At 36.6% G+C, this 19,389-nt stretch overlaps 1 protein-coding gene across 1 annotated transcript in view; it reads right to left on the bottom strand.

The window, feature by feature from the left end:
* Positions 1–12,266, bottom strand: part of LOC149539067 (uncharacterized) — a 94,593-nt gene extending 82,327 nt beyond the window's left edge. The window contains exons 1-2 of the mRNA XM_089800420.1: positions 12,141–12,266; positions 11,927–12,009 (exon numbers count right to left, since the gene is read on the bottom strand). Of these exons, the coding sequence (XP_089656546.1) occupies positions 11,927–12,009; positions 12,141–12,227 (170 nt within the window). The 5' untranslated portion in view covers positions 12,228–12,266. The remainder of the gene's footprint in view (positions 1–11,926; positions 12,010–12,140) is intronic.
* Positions 12,267–19,389: the final 7,123 nt, after the last annotated feature.

Genomic DNA, 19,389 nt, shown 5'->3' with positions numbered 1-19,389 from the left:
AAGTCTTCCAAAATTAACAAACAAACTTACTGTCCCTATCAAATACAATACTCCTCAGTAATCCATGCTACCTAACAACCTCTTTAAAAAAGCTCAACAACATGCGTTGCGTTAGATGTTTTCTTACATAGTATGAAATGTTGCATCTTAGAAAATATATCAACAACAACAAATATAGAATCATGCCCTCTTGATGTCCTCTGTATGTCAAGCACAAAATCCATACTGATATCACTCCAAGATTTTCTTAGGTACTGAAATAGGTGTATACAATCCAATGTTTTGACTTACTCCTTTTGCAACTTGACAAACTTCACAACTCCTTACAAACTTCTTAACATCCTTATACAACTGCAGCCAATGATACTTCTCCTTAAGAAAATTATCTCTTATCAATATCAAAATGTCCAGTCAATCAACGACTATGTTTCTCCATAATCAAATTAACTCTCATAGATCCTCTTGGGTATGGATAACTGAATTCCTTTAAGCAACACTCATTCTTGAAAGAAATAACCTTCATACTTACGTGGTTGATCCTGTACTAATGCTCTACACTCTCTCCATGCCTTATAAAAATCAGGCTCAGTTTCATAAAAATCCTTCATCTCATCAAAGCCAAGAACTTAAATTTTCATCTCGGTTAACAAAGATCTTCTACTCAATGAATCTACAACTCGGTTAGATGCTCCACTCTTATGCTTAATCACAAATGTGAAATTACTCAACCCACTTCATATGTCTCTGATTCGATTTATGCTAACTTCCCAAATACTATAAAGCCATATGATCAGTGTACAACACAAACTCCTTAGGAACCAAATAATGTCTCTATTTCTTCAAAGCTTAAACAATAGCATAAAACTCTTGATCATACACAAAATACTTTCTTTTAGCATCATTCAACTTCTCAGTAAACAAAGCAATAGGTTAATCATCTTGACTCAACACAGCTCCAATTGCACTACCACTTGCATCACATTCAACTTGAAATAGTTTATTGAAATTAGGCAAAGCCAACACAGGCAACTCAGCAACCCTTTGTTTCAAACTCTCAAAACTTTTATCAGCTCCATGTGTCCAGTTGAAATACTTTCTATCCCCTCTCATTGTCTCAGTCATAGCATAACTGAACTAAAGTTTATGATAAACTTCCTATAACAACTGCCAACCCATGAAATGATCTTACCTCACTCACATTCTCAAGTGTAGGTCATTCAAGAATTGCTTTAACCTTCTCAGGGTCTATCCTCAAACTATTAGCCGAAATTACAAATCTCAAATACACAATCTCCTCCTTCATGAATGAACACTTTTTCAGGTTAATCAACAACTTCTCTTTCAATCTCTGTAACACTTGTCTAATATGCTCAAGATTTTCTTACTTAGTCGCACTGAATATTAGAATATCCTCCAAATAGACAATCACAAACTTACCCAAGAATTTCTTCAAGATCTCATTCATCAACCTCATGAAAGTACTTGATGCATTAGTCAAACCAAAAGGCATAACCAACCATTCATACAAACCTTATGTCTTCAAAGCAGTCTTCCACTCATCACCTTCTCTACTTCTGCTCTGATGATACCCACTCTTCAAATCAATCTTAGTAAAATATCTTGCTCCACTCAAACAATCCATTATATCATTCATCCTCGACATAGGAAACCTATACTTCACAGTTATCTTGTTAATAGCTCTGGAATCAGTACACATTCTCTACTCACCAATCTTCTTAGGTGTCAATATAGCAAGTACAACACATGGACTCAAACTTTCTCTAATCAAACCTTTTTGCAATAATTCTTGCACTTGCCTGTTAAGTTTTTCATTCTCGGTAGGTGTCAATTTGTAAAGTGCTTTGTTTGGCAAATTAGCTCCCAGAATCAGATCCATACAATGACTTATACTCCCTACTGATTGTAAACCCTCAGGTGCATTCTCTTAAATAATATCCTGATGCTCAATGAGCAACTTTTCAACTTTTGTTGGAGCTTGGTCAACACTAGCATTACTCGGTGTACTAGGAATCACAACAAAACAAACTTTTTCTTTCCTCGTATCTTTCACAAATTGATTTTCATTAACCACGCAAACCGTACTGTGGTACAATGATTTTCATCATATGCCTCTACCAAAGGTAACAAGAGTTGTCTTTTTCCATTTGCCCAAACGGTATATAGATTAGATCTACCATCATGCAATGCTTGTCTATCATATTGCTAGGGTCTACCCAAAAGTGCGTGGCAGCAATCCATAGGCATAATATCTCACAATACTTCATCATACTTATTCCCAATCTTGAATTTCACAAGACATTGTTCACTACTAGTAACTTATGCTCATCCTTGATAAAAGCAACTTGATAGGGTTTAGGGTGTCTCATCCTCTACAATTACAACTTATTAACTAGCTCCTTTGATGCCAAATTTTTTGAACAACCACTATTAATGATCACCTTACAACATTTCACCAATCTTGCATCTACTCTCGAAAAGACTTCTCCTCAGGAAGGATCCACGATCAGTTCTCTTATCATACAAAGCTTTCCTCACCATCAAATTTTCTCCTTTTTTCAAGTCCATTCGATAGACTCACAAATTCTCTATGGACTAAAGCATTTATGCTACTACTTTCAATTTTCTCACATTCAAAGGCTCTATGTCCTCCACATTTGAAATAGATACCATGAAATCCTCCTCTTCCATAACCACCTCGATAAGAACCACCTTTCTACTTGATCTTGCCTTTCTCATCACCCTTCCACTTGGTTTTGCCCTTATCTTGTACCGTATTGTCAATCTGATATTTTCTCCATAAGATCTACCTCTCACTCTTTGAAATTTTCCACCTCTACTTCTTTGTCTTTGTTCATGCTTCTTTGTCAAGATCTCCTCAACTTTCAATGCATATCGATATGCTTCTTCCACACTATCCAATTTCACAAAACTAATCTCATCTTGTATTGCAATTTTCAAGGCATATCGTTATGCTCCTTCCACACTATCCAATTTCACAAAACTAATCTCATCTTTAGTGCAGTTCTCAAACCATTCAAATACCTAGCCACTTTCTCTACCTCATCATCAACATGTCCAAATCTACTATCCAATCAATAAAATTCCTCAGTATACTATTTCACACTCATAGCTTTTTGCCTCAGATTTTGCATCTTCCTCAACAAGTTGACTTGATAATCAGCAGGGAGGAACTTCTTTAATTTATTTACCATCTTCAGCCATGTCTTAATCTTCTCTTTTCCTTCCCTTTGCCTATTAATTTGTAAATGCTCCCACTAAAGCGAAGCATGACCCTTCAACTTGGTGACTGCTACTTTTACCTTCCTATTAGCAGGGGTGCCCTCAAATTCAAAGAATTTCTCCATCTCAGAGATCCAATCCAACAATGTGTTGGTGTCCAATCTTCCATCATAGCTTGTAACTTCAACAAGAGGCTTAGAATGCGCCCTAGACAAAACTCTCGATAGTCTTTCCTCATCAGATTCCACCTCAGGTTTAGGGTTAGGATTCGGTGCTCTAGGTGCTCCTTCATCATCAGTGACATCATTAAGATGTACTCCTCTCATTAGGACTATCTCAATAGCATCTAATCTAGTTGCAATTTGTCTCAACATATCCATAATGGCATTATTAGCATTTCCTCTACCACGAACCATTTTAAGAACAGGTTCTTGCAAGATCGTAACCCTCTACAAGTTATAGTCAAATCTTAGATCTGCCACCCTACAACCAAATCCACTACTACACAATCCAATCTCCACAAGGATGAAACCTCGCTCTGATACCGCCTTATGCAAGGATAGACAATTGCTAGGGCCAAAAGCACGCCTAGCAATCAACCAACCTTGCAAAGTTAACACAACGGAAGCAATTCACAAAGAGACAATGCCAGAAAGGAGAGAGAATCATAAATCTTCCATTAATTCATCAAGTTTTCACCATACATACCTAGTTGTGAGGCCTTCTAGGTTATGGCCAAATATAATGATTCAAATACAGGAAGTATCCTCTAGCTTGCAAGATCTATGATCCCCTATTCTTATTCCAACTCTCCCTCCTCTATTCTCCTAAATGACTACTAGACCTAAACCAAGACCCTTTATTTATACTTGCCAAATCAGCTTACAAAATATTCTAGATCATCATATGGAGAAAGTCGACCACTTAATGGTCCAAACACATCCCAATGATTGATCCAAAACATTAAATTATGACCACAAATTAAATACACATGTCAGCTTACAAATGAGAACCAAACAAACAACTCAATGAAAGACATCACTGAACAACAGTAGCAGAGAGTCGAGGAGGCACTTGGTGAACACAGGACAGAAATCTACTCGGTGAAAGAAGCCGAACCACTCGGTGAAAGAAGACAGAAACACCTTCACCGAGCCAATTAACAACGAAGTCACCAAACAGGTTCACAAGGATAACCGAGCACGATAGCAAAGCAACCCAAGATGCTCCTGCATCATAGTGGAAGAATAAAACAATAGCCAAAAAGATCATGATTGACTCTATCAAAGACCATTTGATTCCAATAATATCAAAATTGGAATCTGCTAGAGAAATGTTCAACACTCTAAAGGATCTATACGAATTTAAGAGCACCAATAGTGCCCTTGCTCTAAGGCGTCAATCGCTACATATTAAGATGTCAAGAGGAGAATTTTTTGTCTCCTATTGCATGCAAATTTCAAAACTCAAAGATCAACTTTATTCTATTGGTGAAACTTTTGGTGATAAAGATTTGTTATGTTTTCTATGAAAGGTCTTCCTCACTCTTGGGAGTCATTCATTCAAGGCATTAGTGGAAGAGATGAACTTCCAAAGTTTGATCGATTAAGGGCTGATTGCATACAAGAAGAATGTAGGTTGGAAGCAAGAGGTAGCAATCAGAGAAATATTCATGAAGATGATCACGTTCTTGCAGCTCATACTTCAAAAGGCAAGGGGAAGAAAGAAGGCTTAGAAAGATTCAGAGCTAAAGAGTTTTGATTCAGCTCCTAAATTCAAGAAAAAAAAAGATATATCTCTCAAATTCAGTGCTTAGGTGTGATAAATTTGGTCACTTTGCAAGAGATTGAAATGTGAGACCAAAACCTTCTTATGGAGTTGTTGCAAATGTGGAAAATTCTTCTCCTCAAAAGGAATCTTGCATTAATTCTGAAGGTTTCCTTTTTATTCTGCACTTTCCAGTAATATTCCTACAAATAGTGATACATGGTTAATCGACAGCGGTACATCTCGTCCCATTAATTGGATTCGAAGAAAACCTCTCTGATTTGAAGGAAAAGGACTATCACTTACAAATCATCATTGATGATGATGTCAATTATTCAGTTAAGGTGCTAGTTCTACTTCTTTTAACATAGATTCTGGTATTCCTCTTCATTTTAAGTGATGTGTTATTTGTTCTACATATAAAATGAAATTTGATTTCATTATCAGCCTTTAAAGATAAAGGATATCCTGTGGTCTTTGTTGACGGTAAAGTTTTGGCATGAGAAAAATTATGATTTTAAATCAGCACATGAAATTGGATTCCGTCATGACAGTCTCTACAAACTTTCAGCTCGTCCACTTCATGCACTTGCTCTGAATTCATTTTATTCAAGTAATTTATGGCAGAAAAGGTTTGAGCATTTATATTTCAGAACTCTACCCTCCATGGAAAAGGTGGTTGTTGGTCTTCCTAAACTAAATTAGGATCATGGAGATTGCAAGGCATGCACTCTAGGTAAGAATGTTAAGAGCACTTTTCATGGTAGTGATTCTAGAACTTATTCATTCAGATTTATGTGGTCCAATGCATGCTGGATCTCTTAGTGGATATTGGTATTATATTTCCTTCATTGATGACTTCTCTCATAACTGTTGGATCTATTTTAGCCTAAAGAATCTGATGAAATGTTGTCTCATTTCAAAGAACTCAAAACTTTCGTTGAAAATCTGTCTAACAAAAGAATTAAGATTCTAAGATTAAATAATTTTTGTGTTGACGCTGGGATTAATAGGGAGTTTTGTGTTCCCTAAATTCTCAACAAATGGTGTGGCTGAAAGAAAGAATAGGACAGTTGTTGAAGAAACAGAAGCAATGATTCATGATCAAAGTCTTCCTACTTTTCTATGGGTTGAAGCTTGCAGGACAGCAGTACACGTTTAGAACCATTGTCTACATCAGATTCTTGATCACGTGACTCTTGGAAAAGCTTTCTCAGGTATCAAACCAGACATTAGTTTTTTCAGACTGTTTGGTTGCCTAGTCTATATTCACATTCCTAAAGAGAAAGATCAAAGTTGGAACCTTCAGGAAAGAAAGTAGTTTTTGTTGTGTCTAGTGATTCATCAAAAGCGTATAGAATTTAATGTTCCAGAACAAAAACAAATTAAAATCATCAGGGATGTCACATTTGATGAAATTGTAGCTTGCAAATTATCCAAAGACTCTAATTCTGAAAATAATGAAGAAAATATTAAGAATTCTCAGGATTTTGCTATGGCTGATCCAGAATTACCTTTAAAGATTCAGAGGGAGGATACAGATTCAGATTTTCATGCTTGACCATCTTTTCCACCTGATCACATTGAATTTTCAGTGGGTCCTAGTTTTACTCCAGCCAATAAGAAAAGGCCCTTATGGGCTAGAAACATTATGGTAGAAGCTGAAATTTATTCAGCTCCTCGTGGTACTTTTTGAGAAAGTAAGAGACCTCAAAAGTTTGTTGGTTATGTTGCCTTTACGAGTCACATTATTGCTTCAGAACCTTCCAGTGTTGAAGAAGCTTCTAATCAACAGGTATGGAAAAATAAAATGATGGAAGAGTATCAATTTATTCATAAACATTGATGTTTGGGATGTTGTTCCAAGACCAAAAGGTAAATCTGTGGTTTTATCTAAACGGTTATTTTAAATTAAACATGTTGTTGATGGTAGTACAGAGAAACATAAAGCTAAATTAGTTGCTAGAGGTTTTTCAAAAAAGAAAGGCATAGATATGAAGAAACCTTTGCATCTGTAGCTCGCTAATCTACTATTAGATCAATAATAGCTATTGCAGCAGCGTAATGCTGAAAGCTTCATCAAATGGATGCTATAACAGCATTTTAAATGGAGTCATTGAAGAGGAAGTCTACATTACCTTGAAGGATTTGTAATTCATGATAAAGAGTCACACGTATGTAAGCTTAAAAAGGCCTTGTACAGACTCAAGCAAGCCCCTCAAGTATGGTCTATAAGAGTTGATAACTATCTCCTATGTTTGGGTTTTGAAAAGAATGATGTTGATCCAAATTCGTACTTTAAATAAATGGTAGCAAAGTGCTGATTCTTGTGTTCTATTTTGATTATCTATTTCTAATTGGTGATGATGATATGATTGCCAAGTGTAAGGGAGATCTTAGTTCAAAATTTGAAATCAAAGATCTTGGATTACTGTATTATTTTCTAAGACTTGAGATATGGAAAACTCCAAGTGGTATTATTTTAAGTTAAGGTAAATATACTATAGATATATTGAAAAGATTTGCAATGCTGGATTGTAAATACATTGTCACTCCTAAGGAAGCAAATCTGAAAAAATTACATGAAGATGCAGATGTTCAGATTTGGTTTATCCTACCATATATAGGCAGCTAATTTGTTCCTTATTGTATTTAGTTAATTCAAGACCTGATATTTGTTATGCAGTAAATACACTGAGTCAACCTATGTGTAGACCAAGGCAGATTCATCTTGTTGCAGCCAAACATATTTTGAGATATGTTCGTGGCATAGTGGGATATGGATTAAATTTTTCATCTGATCTTGAGCTAACTTTAAATGGCTTCTCTAACTCAGATTAGGCAGGGTGTGTACCTAATAGAAAGAGTACTTCAATTTGTTGTTTCAACTTGGGTTCAGCTATGATTTTTTGATGCAGCAAGAAGCAAACTTGTGTGGTTCAAAGCATTGTTGAAGAAAACTATGTGGCAGCATTAGTGGCTGCAAAAGAAGTTGTGTCGCTTCGCAAATTACTTGCTGGTTTATTTGGACAATTTGTTGAACCTACTATGATTATGTGTGATAATCAAAGTTGTGTAAAGCTTTCTGTCAATCCAGTTTTTCATGAGAGACCTAAACTTGCGGAATCATATTTCATTATTTCAAGGATATGGTTCGAAGATAGGCTGTTAAGCTTAAGTACATTTCTATTGAAGAACAGATTGCAGACATGCTCACCAAGCCTCTTCCTAGAGTGAAGTTTTGTTATTTCTGGGATAAGCTGGCATTGTGGAGAATGATGTTCTTGCTGAGAGAGAGTCTCAACTGTAGTGATTAATTTCATGGTGAGTACTTCTCTGCAAGAGAAGTTTGAGATGAGATCTATTGTTCCATCGTAGGTGTGATATAAATGCATTCTTCTCTGGGAGAAATCTGAGGTTTAAGCCCTTGTTCCACCCAGTGCGAGTAGGCATGGTAAAAGTGCAATCTTCTCTGGGAGAAGATTGAGGTGTGAGTCCTCATTCTCAACCTCTTCGTGTAGGCATGGTGAATCCACCCTCTGCGAGTAGGTATGGTGGAAGTCGTGTGTGATTTCTTGTCTTATCACTATTCTTCACCCTCTGGGAGTAGCTACGGTGAATATTTGTTTTATAAAATTTGTTTATTCATTGTTATGATGAGATAGAAATTGGTCCGTTGTTATGCTGAGATAGCAATCCTATTAAATCTATGGTGAGATTTGTATTGACTTTATTGTTGGTTGCAGCTAAGCGCACTTGGCATCAGAAGGTACTTTGAAGATCTCTCTCTTGCTAAGAGGGAGTGTTGAATTCTGATGTAGCTGCTAGATAGATCTGGTCATACTTCAGTTCTATTCCTCGGTTCTTTAAATTTGTGTTCTACTAATTTGTGTTCTACCATTCATCTGGCTCTAAGTTACTTCTCTCTTATTACCTGCGTGTTTCATTCTCTCCTGATCCTGTGCTTTTCTGTTGAGTTCATTCCTTGTCTGAGCCTACATGGCAAATCATCTATCTCTTTGTCCTATTACTTAGGTGACATCTCTCCCAGTTTGTAATGATGGTATCGTGGCAGTGTGTTTGCATTTCACGCTATCTATTATTTCCAGCATGTATTCATGATGCCATGGCTACTGCATATGTAATGGCAGGGCAGGTTATCAATCCAACTTTTTATATTCTCTCTTTGGTCTGTTAGTGGAGATTAAAAGATCTCCGTTTTGGGCATAGCAGGGAAAGAATTCTTCATCATGCGTTTTCTCTGACTTTCACTAAAATGTATAAAAGCTTTCCTCAGGCATCATCGTGTTTATTTTCCGGCATTTTTTTGGTATCTAATTCATCTGTCTATGTTCTTGTGGTGTTGCGTATGATGGTAGAAGACTACAGTTTTGTTATTTCTTCATAATCAAAGACTTCAGTTCTATCATTCCTTCTTGCAATTATTGATTGATATCAATCTCTATATGTTTCAAGGATCTTAGAGTCAAATTAGAACTGTTTACTGAAGACATATTTTAATTATCATAGAGTCAAAATAATACACGTAATTTCTGCATATGCATTATGGCATCAGTCATCTTGTAATAAGCTAATCAGAGTCATTTGTTATTATGGAACTCTGAGCTTTTGAGAAGCAGAGACTTTATATTGGTTTCTTCTTTAAGTCTCGTAATAAAAGGATTGAATGTTTGTGGGCTGGGTTGTTTCCCTCACCAAGGTGGGTTTTTCCCAGGATACTTGGATTGCATTGTGTACTGGTTTTGCATTTATATTTCCATGTCTTCTTCTGGTTCAAAAAATTAACAGTAATTTCATCTAGAAATGTAGATGAAACCAAATGCAGATCTTTAAACAATGCTTGATGCTTCTGCTTAAATTAACTTAAATGGAATTGATTTTAAGTATGCTTTAAACTTTGGAGTTGTTGATTGTGAACTGTTAAAAACCATATCAAAATAAAGAACAACAAATAGGGAATAAGCAAACACACGGGATTTTAATTTGGGAAACCTCGATGTTGGGAAGACCAGTTTGTAGTATCAGCTAATCACAATCTCCTTTCTTCAATGATGGGGCATTTACAACCCAGAGAAGCATGAAATCTGTACTCTAATGCTAATTATTCTCTCACTACTTTTCTACATACTTTTCTTCCTTTCGCTTCTACAGCAAGCTCAATGGTGTATTCAAGTCAGTATGATATTGCTGATTATTCTCTTGACTCTTTACTGCTAATCTCTCCCTTGTACATCCCACTCAATCTTACACTCCCTTGCTTAGCTTATAACCTTTGCCTCATATTTATTAAAGTGATAAAGAGGTGTCCACATGTAGATCAAAGAAATCTGGGTTGTTGAAATTTTATGAGAGGGTTTTACAATTAATACTGATTTCAATAGTTGCATTCAGGCAGGACATTGCTGAACTTTGCACAACTGCTAGTAACAATTGAGTGATCACCATGGGCAATTATGCAACATCTGCTCTGTGCAGGACCACCGATGACAATTATGCAATTTCTTTTTTGCAGAGCAGGACCTCCATTGGCAGCCTTTATACCATATTGACAACTCCCCGGCTTCAGCTGGAAAATTGAAGGCTCTAAGCGTAATTAGTTTTCTGATCCTATATAGATCAACTGAAACAAAAAAGTGAACATGAAAATGAAACTATTTTCCACTTATCTTCTGTTCAATTGCAAGCATTTAAGATAAGGTACTTAAGGTCACTGTCATTAATAGATTTAAGCATTATAAAGGTCAATGCCATAAATAGATTTAAGCATTATTTCACTATCCAATCTGTACAGTGAGGTTCCAAACATGTCACTAATTAATTGGAATGTGCCGCTACATGTTCAACAATGAATGCTGTCTGGTACTTAGGATCAAATCGGGCAGGTTTGGTGACAGGCTTCTAAAGTGTATGTGACTGTATAACTGCAAAGAGTCTGTGACCTTATTTGATGAGTAATTTTGTTTACAGAGAAGAATGCCAAGAATCCCTAAATGTAAGAATACAAATTTAATCCAAAAAAAAGAAAAAATTGTTTTCAAATATTAACATGCATTTATTAGTGTGATTAGTCTCTAATATTTAACATTCATTTAAATTTTACCTTTAATTTCATATTGCCATGTCCTTTGAACCTCCTATAGGTGCAAGTGCTAATTATATCCTAACAGTTTATTAGTTGGTTCTCTTTGGAAGTGGTGAAGTGTTGCCTTCATGAAATGAGTTAATGTCCACATGAGCAAAATCCCTTCAGAACTGTTATTTACATTTATTTCGTTGCTCTTTACAAACGATGAACTGCAGAAACAAAATAGACGACACTAGAGAACTGCCTTTAAAGGCAGAAAAGCAATCATCATATATTTGTATGATCCAAGGGAAAATGGTGCAGTTGTGAAGGGGCGTACTACTAAGTGACCCGGCAGCAAATCTCTAAATTGCGTGGGACAAAGAACAAACTGGGGCAATCGTTGTGGGCATGTGGTAAAGCTGTATTTTAATGACTATGGAGTACACCAAACCTCGCCTATATCCCCAAATTATAAGGATGTGCTCCAAACTTACCCAATACTGCATTATGGGTGCAGCATACAGACATATACAAAACGTGTTCTCTACTTGTGTTCCAGCAAGGTTGCCACAAAATTAAAATAAAATGCCCCTCGTTGTATTTTCAAATGTTACCCCTCAAATGGAATTGAACCAGTAGATAGTCAGACAGTTTAATAAACGTCGAGGGATACTAAAATAATAACAGAAACATTAATTTTTATTCAACACAAATTGAGCATACCAGATAGACAGACAGTTTTAAAATCGTCAAGGGATACTAAAATAATAACAGAAACGGAACTTTTTATTCAACATAAATTGAGCTTACCTGTGTACTTCTGCTAGTTTTTGTTCACACAAGGCTGAGAATCTGTTGAGAAACCTTACAGTATGCACGACGAAAACGTTGACCTATAATCCATCATAATCCTCCACTTTAAAACACAAGTTGTTTGTGTATCAGTCTCCTCCAACGCATAAGACTGTAAATAAGAGAGGCTCACTGAGCAAACAAATTAATAAGAAAGTATAGAATGATTTACCAGGTAAATTGTCCTCTTATCAGACATGGGTATGAAGGCTTCGTCCTCGTCTGCAGGCTCCCTCCTTGATCGGTACCCCTTCTCCATAATTCAAGCAGATTGGGGTGGACGGGAATTCAGATCGTTGAGATATGATATGATATGATAGATTTTAATGACGTCCACGAGACTAAAGTAGTCTATGGGACCCATGCAATCGCCCTCCCGAGTCAGGAGCCAAACTAGTCAGTTGCAAAGTTTTGGTTAACTTGTTTCTTCTTCTCTGAATTTTGATAATCAACTCCGCTGTTCTCTTCACTTGATCTTCCTCAAATAAATAGTTGAAGTCCTTGTTCTGCAGAATTTTTGTATAATCAGATCTGATGTCGTTGTAAGCCAAGCATTCCATGACAAAGTGTTGCTCTGTCTCCACTGTTCCCATATTGCAAAATAAACATGTTCTGTCTGCCCACTCTTCCTTTGGAACTTGCCATCTACCAGTTTCACATCGCAGCTGATGTGAACTAGTTCTAATTTGTGCCATCAACATTTTTGCTTTCCAGTTAATAGGTGCCCTTATATAGGCCTTTTCATCATGACTAGAAGTGGGATTAAATTCTTTAATGTAATAAGATTTTTTCCTCCCTATGTGTCTTGTCCACAGAATATTGCGAAATTTTTCATTGACAAACTTTTTTATTTCTTTAATGTTATCCGGGCAAGCTTGGATGTTGATATCCCATTTTTGCATCCATTTGTCATTTTGTTTCATCCATGTGCTTTTCCGCCTCACAAGTTTTTCCTCTATTACCAACTTGGGCCAACGATGTGTTTCTAGACCTTGAGTTTTCTTTAAATAGCTTAGCATTCGGGTCAATGCGGCGGCTTCTAATGGAAAGGTACCCACCTCCGCCAAAAGGATTTCATACGGAACTGTGGTCTTGACTTTAAGATTGCATGTGATAAAGTGTTTTTGAATTCTTTCTACTTGCCGCCATTTCTGTTTGGACATACTACCGCCCCACACTTCACATCCGTATAGAATAACCGGAGTGACCAGCAAACCAAACAGAGTTTTCATGGTCGTCCAATCCCATAATTCTGCGTTCCTGCACTTGTTTTGTAAAGAGTACAACGCCTTCCAGCCCCCTTGGATTCTTTTCGATCTACAAGTATCCCAGTTGAGTTTGTTATGAAAATCGATGCCCAAGTATTTGTACTCTTCCACAATCTCAAGGGGACTATTTTCAAACAGAAACTTGTCTTGTATGCCCCTATTCTTCTTTAGTGAGAAGATCATAATTTTGGTTTTGCTAGTGTTAACTTGCATTCCTACATCATGGCAAAAAAATTCTAATGCTTTCAAGTGCTCTTTCAAACCTGTAGCTGTTCTAGCAAGAATAATGAGATCATCTGCATATAAGAGCAATCTTATCACGAAGTGGGCCAGCTGCACCCCCTCACCATTGGTCTTGTTTATCCACTCTTCTAACTTGTCAATATAAAGCCCGAATAGTGTGGGAGAAAGCGGACACCCTTGCTTAACCCCGATGTTGCTATCAAAATCTTCTGATAACCCTTCTGTCGTTCTGATTTTAGCTTTGACCTGCTCATATAATCTGTAAACCGCTGACGTAAGTTCTTTAGGGACATCCAGCTCTACCATTCTATCCCATAATTTATTACGTGGCACTGTGTCGAAAGCTTTTTTAAAGTCCACGAAACAACAAAAAGCCTCGTTCCCCGGAGTGTCCCAAACTTTCTCTATCAAATGCCTGAGAGTGATGCCGTGATCTATAGTAGAGTGTTTTGGTCTAAAGCCTGCTTGCCCTTTTGCACGTTTGCCTTCTGTTTCAGCCCAGTTGCTGATTTTTTGTTCTACCAAACTACCAAATAACTTGCCAAATAGTGGATTGATCATGATGGTTCGGTAATTAGAAGGATTGTTTATATCTCCACTTTTGTGGAGTGGGATCACCACACTTGTAGTCCATTTTACAGGGAAACCCTCTCTATTGACACTGTTGAAAATCTTAGTGATGTGTGGTGTGAGGATTTCAGCACCCCATTTTAAGTATTCCGCTTGTAGCCCATCTATATCTTGCGCTTTACCAACAGCTAACCTTTTGATGCCTTGAATAATATCATTTTCACTGAATAACTCCCCCGTAGTCTCTGTTTCCATGATACTGTGTTCTCTTAGATCACATTCGTAGAGAGTCTTGGCATATTCCAGCCATTTGGTTCCTGTTATGTTATTCACTATCTGAGTTTTTCTCTGCTGAAGCTCTTTCCAAAATTTTTTGGGGTTGTTTTTACCAAGATTAACCAACTCTATTCTTCTTTTGTTCACATACTCTTCTTTCTTCTTTTTAATCAGTTGATTATACTCTTTTCTACTTTCTTTGTTCATGTTCTTTTTCCAATTCCTTTTTGCCATTTTGCACTCCTCATCAAACCAAGGATTGGCCGGAAAAGTGTTCTTGGCTTCTTTTGTGGCCCTAGATCTTTTACACTCCTCCAATGCTTTAATGATAGTAAGAACAAGATTATCCTTGTCCATGAAATGTTGTTTTTCAGACTCTAGATGGTTTCCCGGAACCCTAGACAGCCGCAAAAGAGAGTCTTGAAAAGTATCATGGTTTTCTTGTGTCATTAAAACTTTGCCAGTCGGAATCATCTTCCTCTTCTGTAAAAGTTTTGGGACAATATGTTGATCTTTGAAGTGAGTAGTCACCCTTATCAAGATGGGGTTATGATCAGATTTTAACTCCATGGGGCAATCTTCTATGTCAAAGTTAATTATCTTTGTGACATAGTCTTGCGAGCATATAACATAATCAACAACACTTTGTCCATTGTGTCTTTTGCATGTGATGCCTCCTGATTTAGGCCACTTTTCCATACCATTGCATATAACCATGTTGTATAGGCAGCATAATCCTAGTAATTCAACACCAAAATGATTAATCTTTCCCATGCTATCCTGCGAAGATCTTTCCCATTTTTGTGTCCCTTCTTCTTCGAGCCAAACTGGATCTCTGTTTTCATTGTAACTCTCCTTAAGATTGAGAGTTTGGTTGTTTGCTGTTCTAGCATTGAAATCCCCTATTAACATTATTTCCCCTAAAGAGCTAAAGGCTGTTATGTCTTTTTTTAGCGCAACAAACGGATCTTCTCGATCCAACCTATGTTTTTTATATACTTTTGAGCCTTTTGGAGCGAAGTAACATATAGCCACCCTTGTAGAAATCTGATTCTCTGTTATTTTTATCCAAATATACTGCTTGTTTACATCTTCTTTCTCTAAGTTTACAAATCTGCTCCAAGTTTCTTTTATTAGAACGGTGATGCCTCCATGCCCCTTACCATTATCTATCTTTTCATTCCACAGTGATACCTTCTTATATCCTTCAAAATCTGGAACTCTACATCCATCATGCTCATGAGTCTCGGTAAGCATAATGATGTCATTATCTTTAGCTATCGGCCCTAACCCAGGTCCTCTTCTCCAAGGATAACCTCTACAGTTCCAGCTAACTATAGTTAAATGTTCCTGGGTGGGCCCGAGTTCCTATTTATTGCGTGTGATTTTGTCGCTGATTTGGGCTTTGCCATCTTGTAACCACGCCCACTTGCCTTTTCCTCTTGCTGTTTTCACTTTTTCCCATTCCTTCCTCCTTTCTTCTTGTTGAGTTACGGTGAGATCATCATCAAGATATATGCGTGTGCCTCTAAGAAACTTCCTCTTGCTGAAAATGTTATTTTTATCTCCTATATTCTTCATTGTCACTCTAACATGTCTATCTTTGCCTCCTCTAATCCATTTTCCGATTCTTTGAGCTTGTATGGTTGTTCCATGCCAATCTAATTGGTCTTTAAAGAAGTCTTTAACTAAATCCGTTGTTTTCTCCTGTTCTCCATAGTCTCGTAGCCCTTTGACAACGATATTTGTTGCTTTCTCATTTCTTTCTTTTTCCTCTCTAATCTGTTTCCGAACTTGTTTTTCTATGTTGTCAATAGGAGTGTTTGCTGGCCCCTTTACTATGTTGGCCCATGATCTAACTTCTTCAATCTGTTCTCTAAGTTGATTCTCTTTTATTTCCATATTGGCCATGGCATCTTGTATATTTTTCATTTGCGAGTTTTTGTCTGCTTCTGTAGCCTCTCCTTCTCCCATAGTACTTGCTGCTGTCCTCTTTTCCCCTACTTCTTTCTTCAACAATATTAATTCATACTCTCCTTTTTCCATATTAAATTGCAATTTTTGAATTTGTTCTCTAAGTGATTTGACCTCCGCTGCCAGCTTCCAGTTATCTTCAGTAACTCTTTTCATTGTGATACTTTCTATTTGGTTCCTCTCCTCAAGTGCCCACACCCTTTCCTTCATAGCTACTAAATCATTCACAAAAATGTCTGGATACCACGTCATAGGTGTCCTTGTGGGGCTGTAATTATTCGGTAACCCATCCTCCACCATGTCTATCACCTGAGAATTATCTGGCTTCCCTTTACCGTTAATATCTCTGATATTATCAAACTGCTCAATTGTTTTAGAGATTTCAGTCGGCCTCAGACTTTGTTCTCCCTCCCTTGTGCTGTCTGGGGTTTGTGGAATCGGTTTCGGAAGTAAAGTTGCTAACTTCCCTCTTTTTGCATTTTTAAACTTTCGTATCTTTCTCCGCCTAATTATTCTTTTATATTGTTTGGCATTCACATAGATGTAGTTGCCTCCTGTGAGTGGTCCGCTGGTTTGTGATAAGCTCAAAGTGTTTGTGGGCAAATTACCATTTGTCCCTCCAAGATTGAATGAACTCGTGTGTCCGGCTGAGGGTTCTGGAATAATCAGGAAGCTCCCTTGATTCCACTTGATGATGCTGTTGTGCCTTAAACTATCTCCGTATGTCAGGACCAAGCCACTATTGCCAGAGATGTCGTGTTTCGTAGCTTCTTTCAAACTAGTTTGCTGTTCTGCTGTTACTGGAGCCCTGACTATCTGATTCTCTGCCACCCTGTTACTATCAGATCCTGTGTTATGTAAGGTGGACCCATCTAGTTCTGACTGTTCCTCTCTTATCATAGGTTGATCAGTTAATGATACTTTTACAAGTATCCTATCTGCAGATGTATCTGTGATTTCCCCGTTTGTTCCGTCCATGAGGACCATATCATTCCCACCAGTGCCTTGTTTATATGTTTTTAATAGTGTTTTACTGTTGTAAACTTACCAATGCCAGGAGAAGAAACAAAGGGAGCCTGAACAGGTGTAAAATCATATGCAAGATAAAAGGAAAAGGCGTACCTGGGATCTGCCTGTCCGCCTATTGGAGGCACATATTGTTGTCTTCAAATGGAACCGAGCTGGAGCCCACTGAAAGAGAGGGACACCATATCAAGTAAAATCATCATTTGGAAGCCCGCCAATATCAAAGTCTTTAGTACTGGATGGTCCCACCGGATGCTAAGACTACCGACCAAACCCTTAAATCTGCCCCTGCACTGATCCCGTGTCTTGTGGACCCCTCAATCAGAATGCTGGACCCCTCAAATTTTTATGTAGACCTTGTTAAACATAGCAACGACAAAAGTTGTGTTTGGCCATTCTCCTCTTTCTAAGTACGCTCTTTCGTTGGCTCTACGGTCAATTGACAATCCTACCCTTTTATTTTTTATTGTTACCCTTTAATTTATTATTGTTATTAGAAAATTGAAGAAATAGAAATGAAGAAGATGGAAGAGAGACCATATATTCAATGAAATGATAGAGAGACCATATATTCAATGAAATGATATTCATTTATACAATTCTGGAGACAAAATGCTTTATTATAAATTGTAAACTAAGAACAAATTAGAGAGGAATAATAGCTATGAGAGATGGAAGAAATATCTATTTTAGTCATTGTTTACAAGTCAAACTCATTACAACCAATTCAATTATTAATATAGTTTTACCTATATCTTATATAAAATATAATATCAAGTTATGAAGAATATTAAATGAACTATATATTTAAAAATATATTATAATAGTAAATAAATAACATCAAATTAACAGACTCTTCTTTTATTTCTAACTCTAAAAAGTGTTTTAATTTAGTTTATAGTTTCTTTAAATTTAAAAAAATAAATTTCCCATTGCATAAAACAATAAACATAGATTTTTTTTTTTTGGCAAAACATTATATTTATATTAATAATAACTTGTTCAAAATAACTCCCGGAGAAAAGAACTAGAAAAGAAACACTCAGATCATTGTCTAATACAAAAAGGATGCATAAGAAGAAATAACGCATCAAGAGAGTATCTATCAAAACTAATGAATCTTGTCATTGTGATTCCCAAATCAAGAATATTGTGATTACAAAAAGCCCAAAACTCATATAAATACAATTCATTGTTTGGTGTTGGAGGCAAAACCAAGAGCCAAGCCAAAAATTGTCATAAAAGTTTATGTCATTTATCTTCGTCCAAAACTCCAATTGAGACCATGATATTATAAATCCATCTGATGCAAGTGCAATCCAAGACCCTGAACTACATACAATATCTCAAAAGAACAAGTGAGATCCATAAAAGTAAAAACATATGAAATCATAGAGAAGCCATGATTTACTATCAAATAATATATGAGAAGTGCTCAACATTTTTCTAAACATATTCTTTTGTCATAACATTAACCAAGTTGGGGAAATCAAGGAGGTTAAGTAAGGAAAGGAAAGAGTTAATATAAACCCCATTAGTACCCAAATAAGCCAGACAAGCAACTAAAAGATTGTCTTCTCTATAAGTATGCATGATGTAACATTCAGAGATTGAATCAAGAAGAGACCATATTTGATGCGATATATATTGTATGGACCAATTATATACTTGACATTTAATACACACATTAATAATAATGGTTGAATCCTCTTCAACATGTAACATAAATATAGATAGTGATTTTGCAAGTTCCAAACCAAAAAGCAAGGCCAAGGCCTCAGCTTTGTTATCAGTACACGAAGGGAGATGGAGTGTCCCCACTAGCAAGGACAATAGTTCTTGCAAAACCAATGTTAGAATTTATACAATAATAAAATATATTTTACTATTATATCCTTTATCCTAACCCAACTTTAAGACGTCTCTAGATCAGGTTTCCTAACCCTTAGTTATTCAATTGTCTTTTCTAGAGTGCACCCCTTAAGGCTCACATATGCATATGTTGACACCATCAGAATATTCTTACCATTATATTTCCTTAAGCATGTTGATCGGATGGAGATA

This window comes from Cupressus sempervirens, chromosome 9 (genome assembly GCF_028749045.1).
Source record: "Cupressus sempervirens isolate cs-2001-9-10 chromosome 9, ASM2874904v1, whole genome shotgun sequence".
NCBI lineage: Eukaryota > Viridiplantae > Streptophyta > Pinopsida > Cupressales > Cupressaceae > Cupressus > Cupressus sempervirens.
Note: the sequence above shows the minus strand (reverse complement) of the source record. Positions and strands in the feature narration are given on the sequence as shown.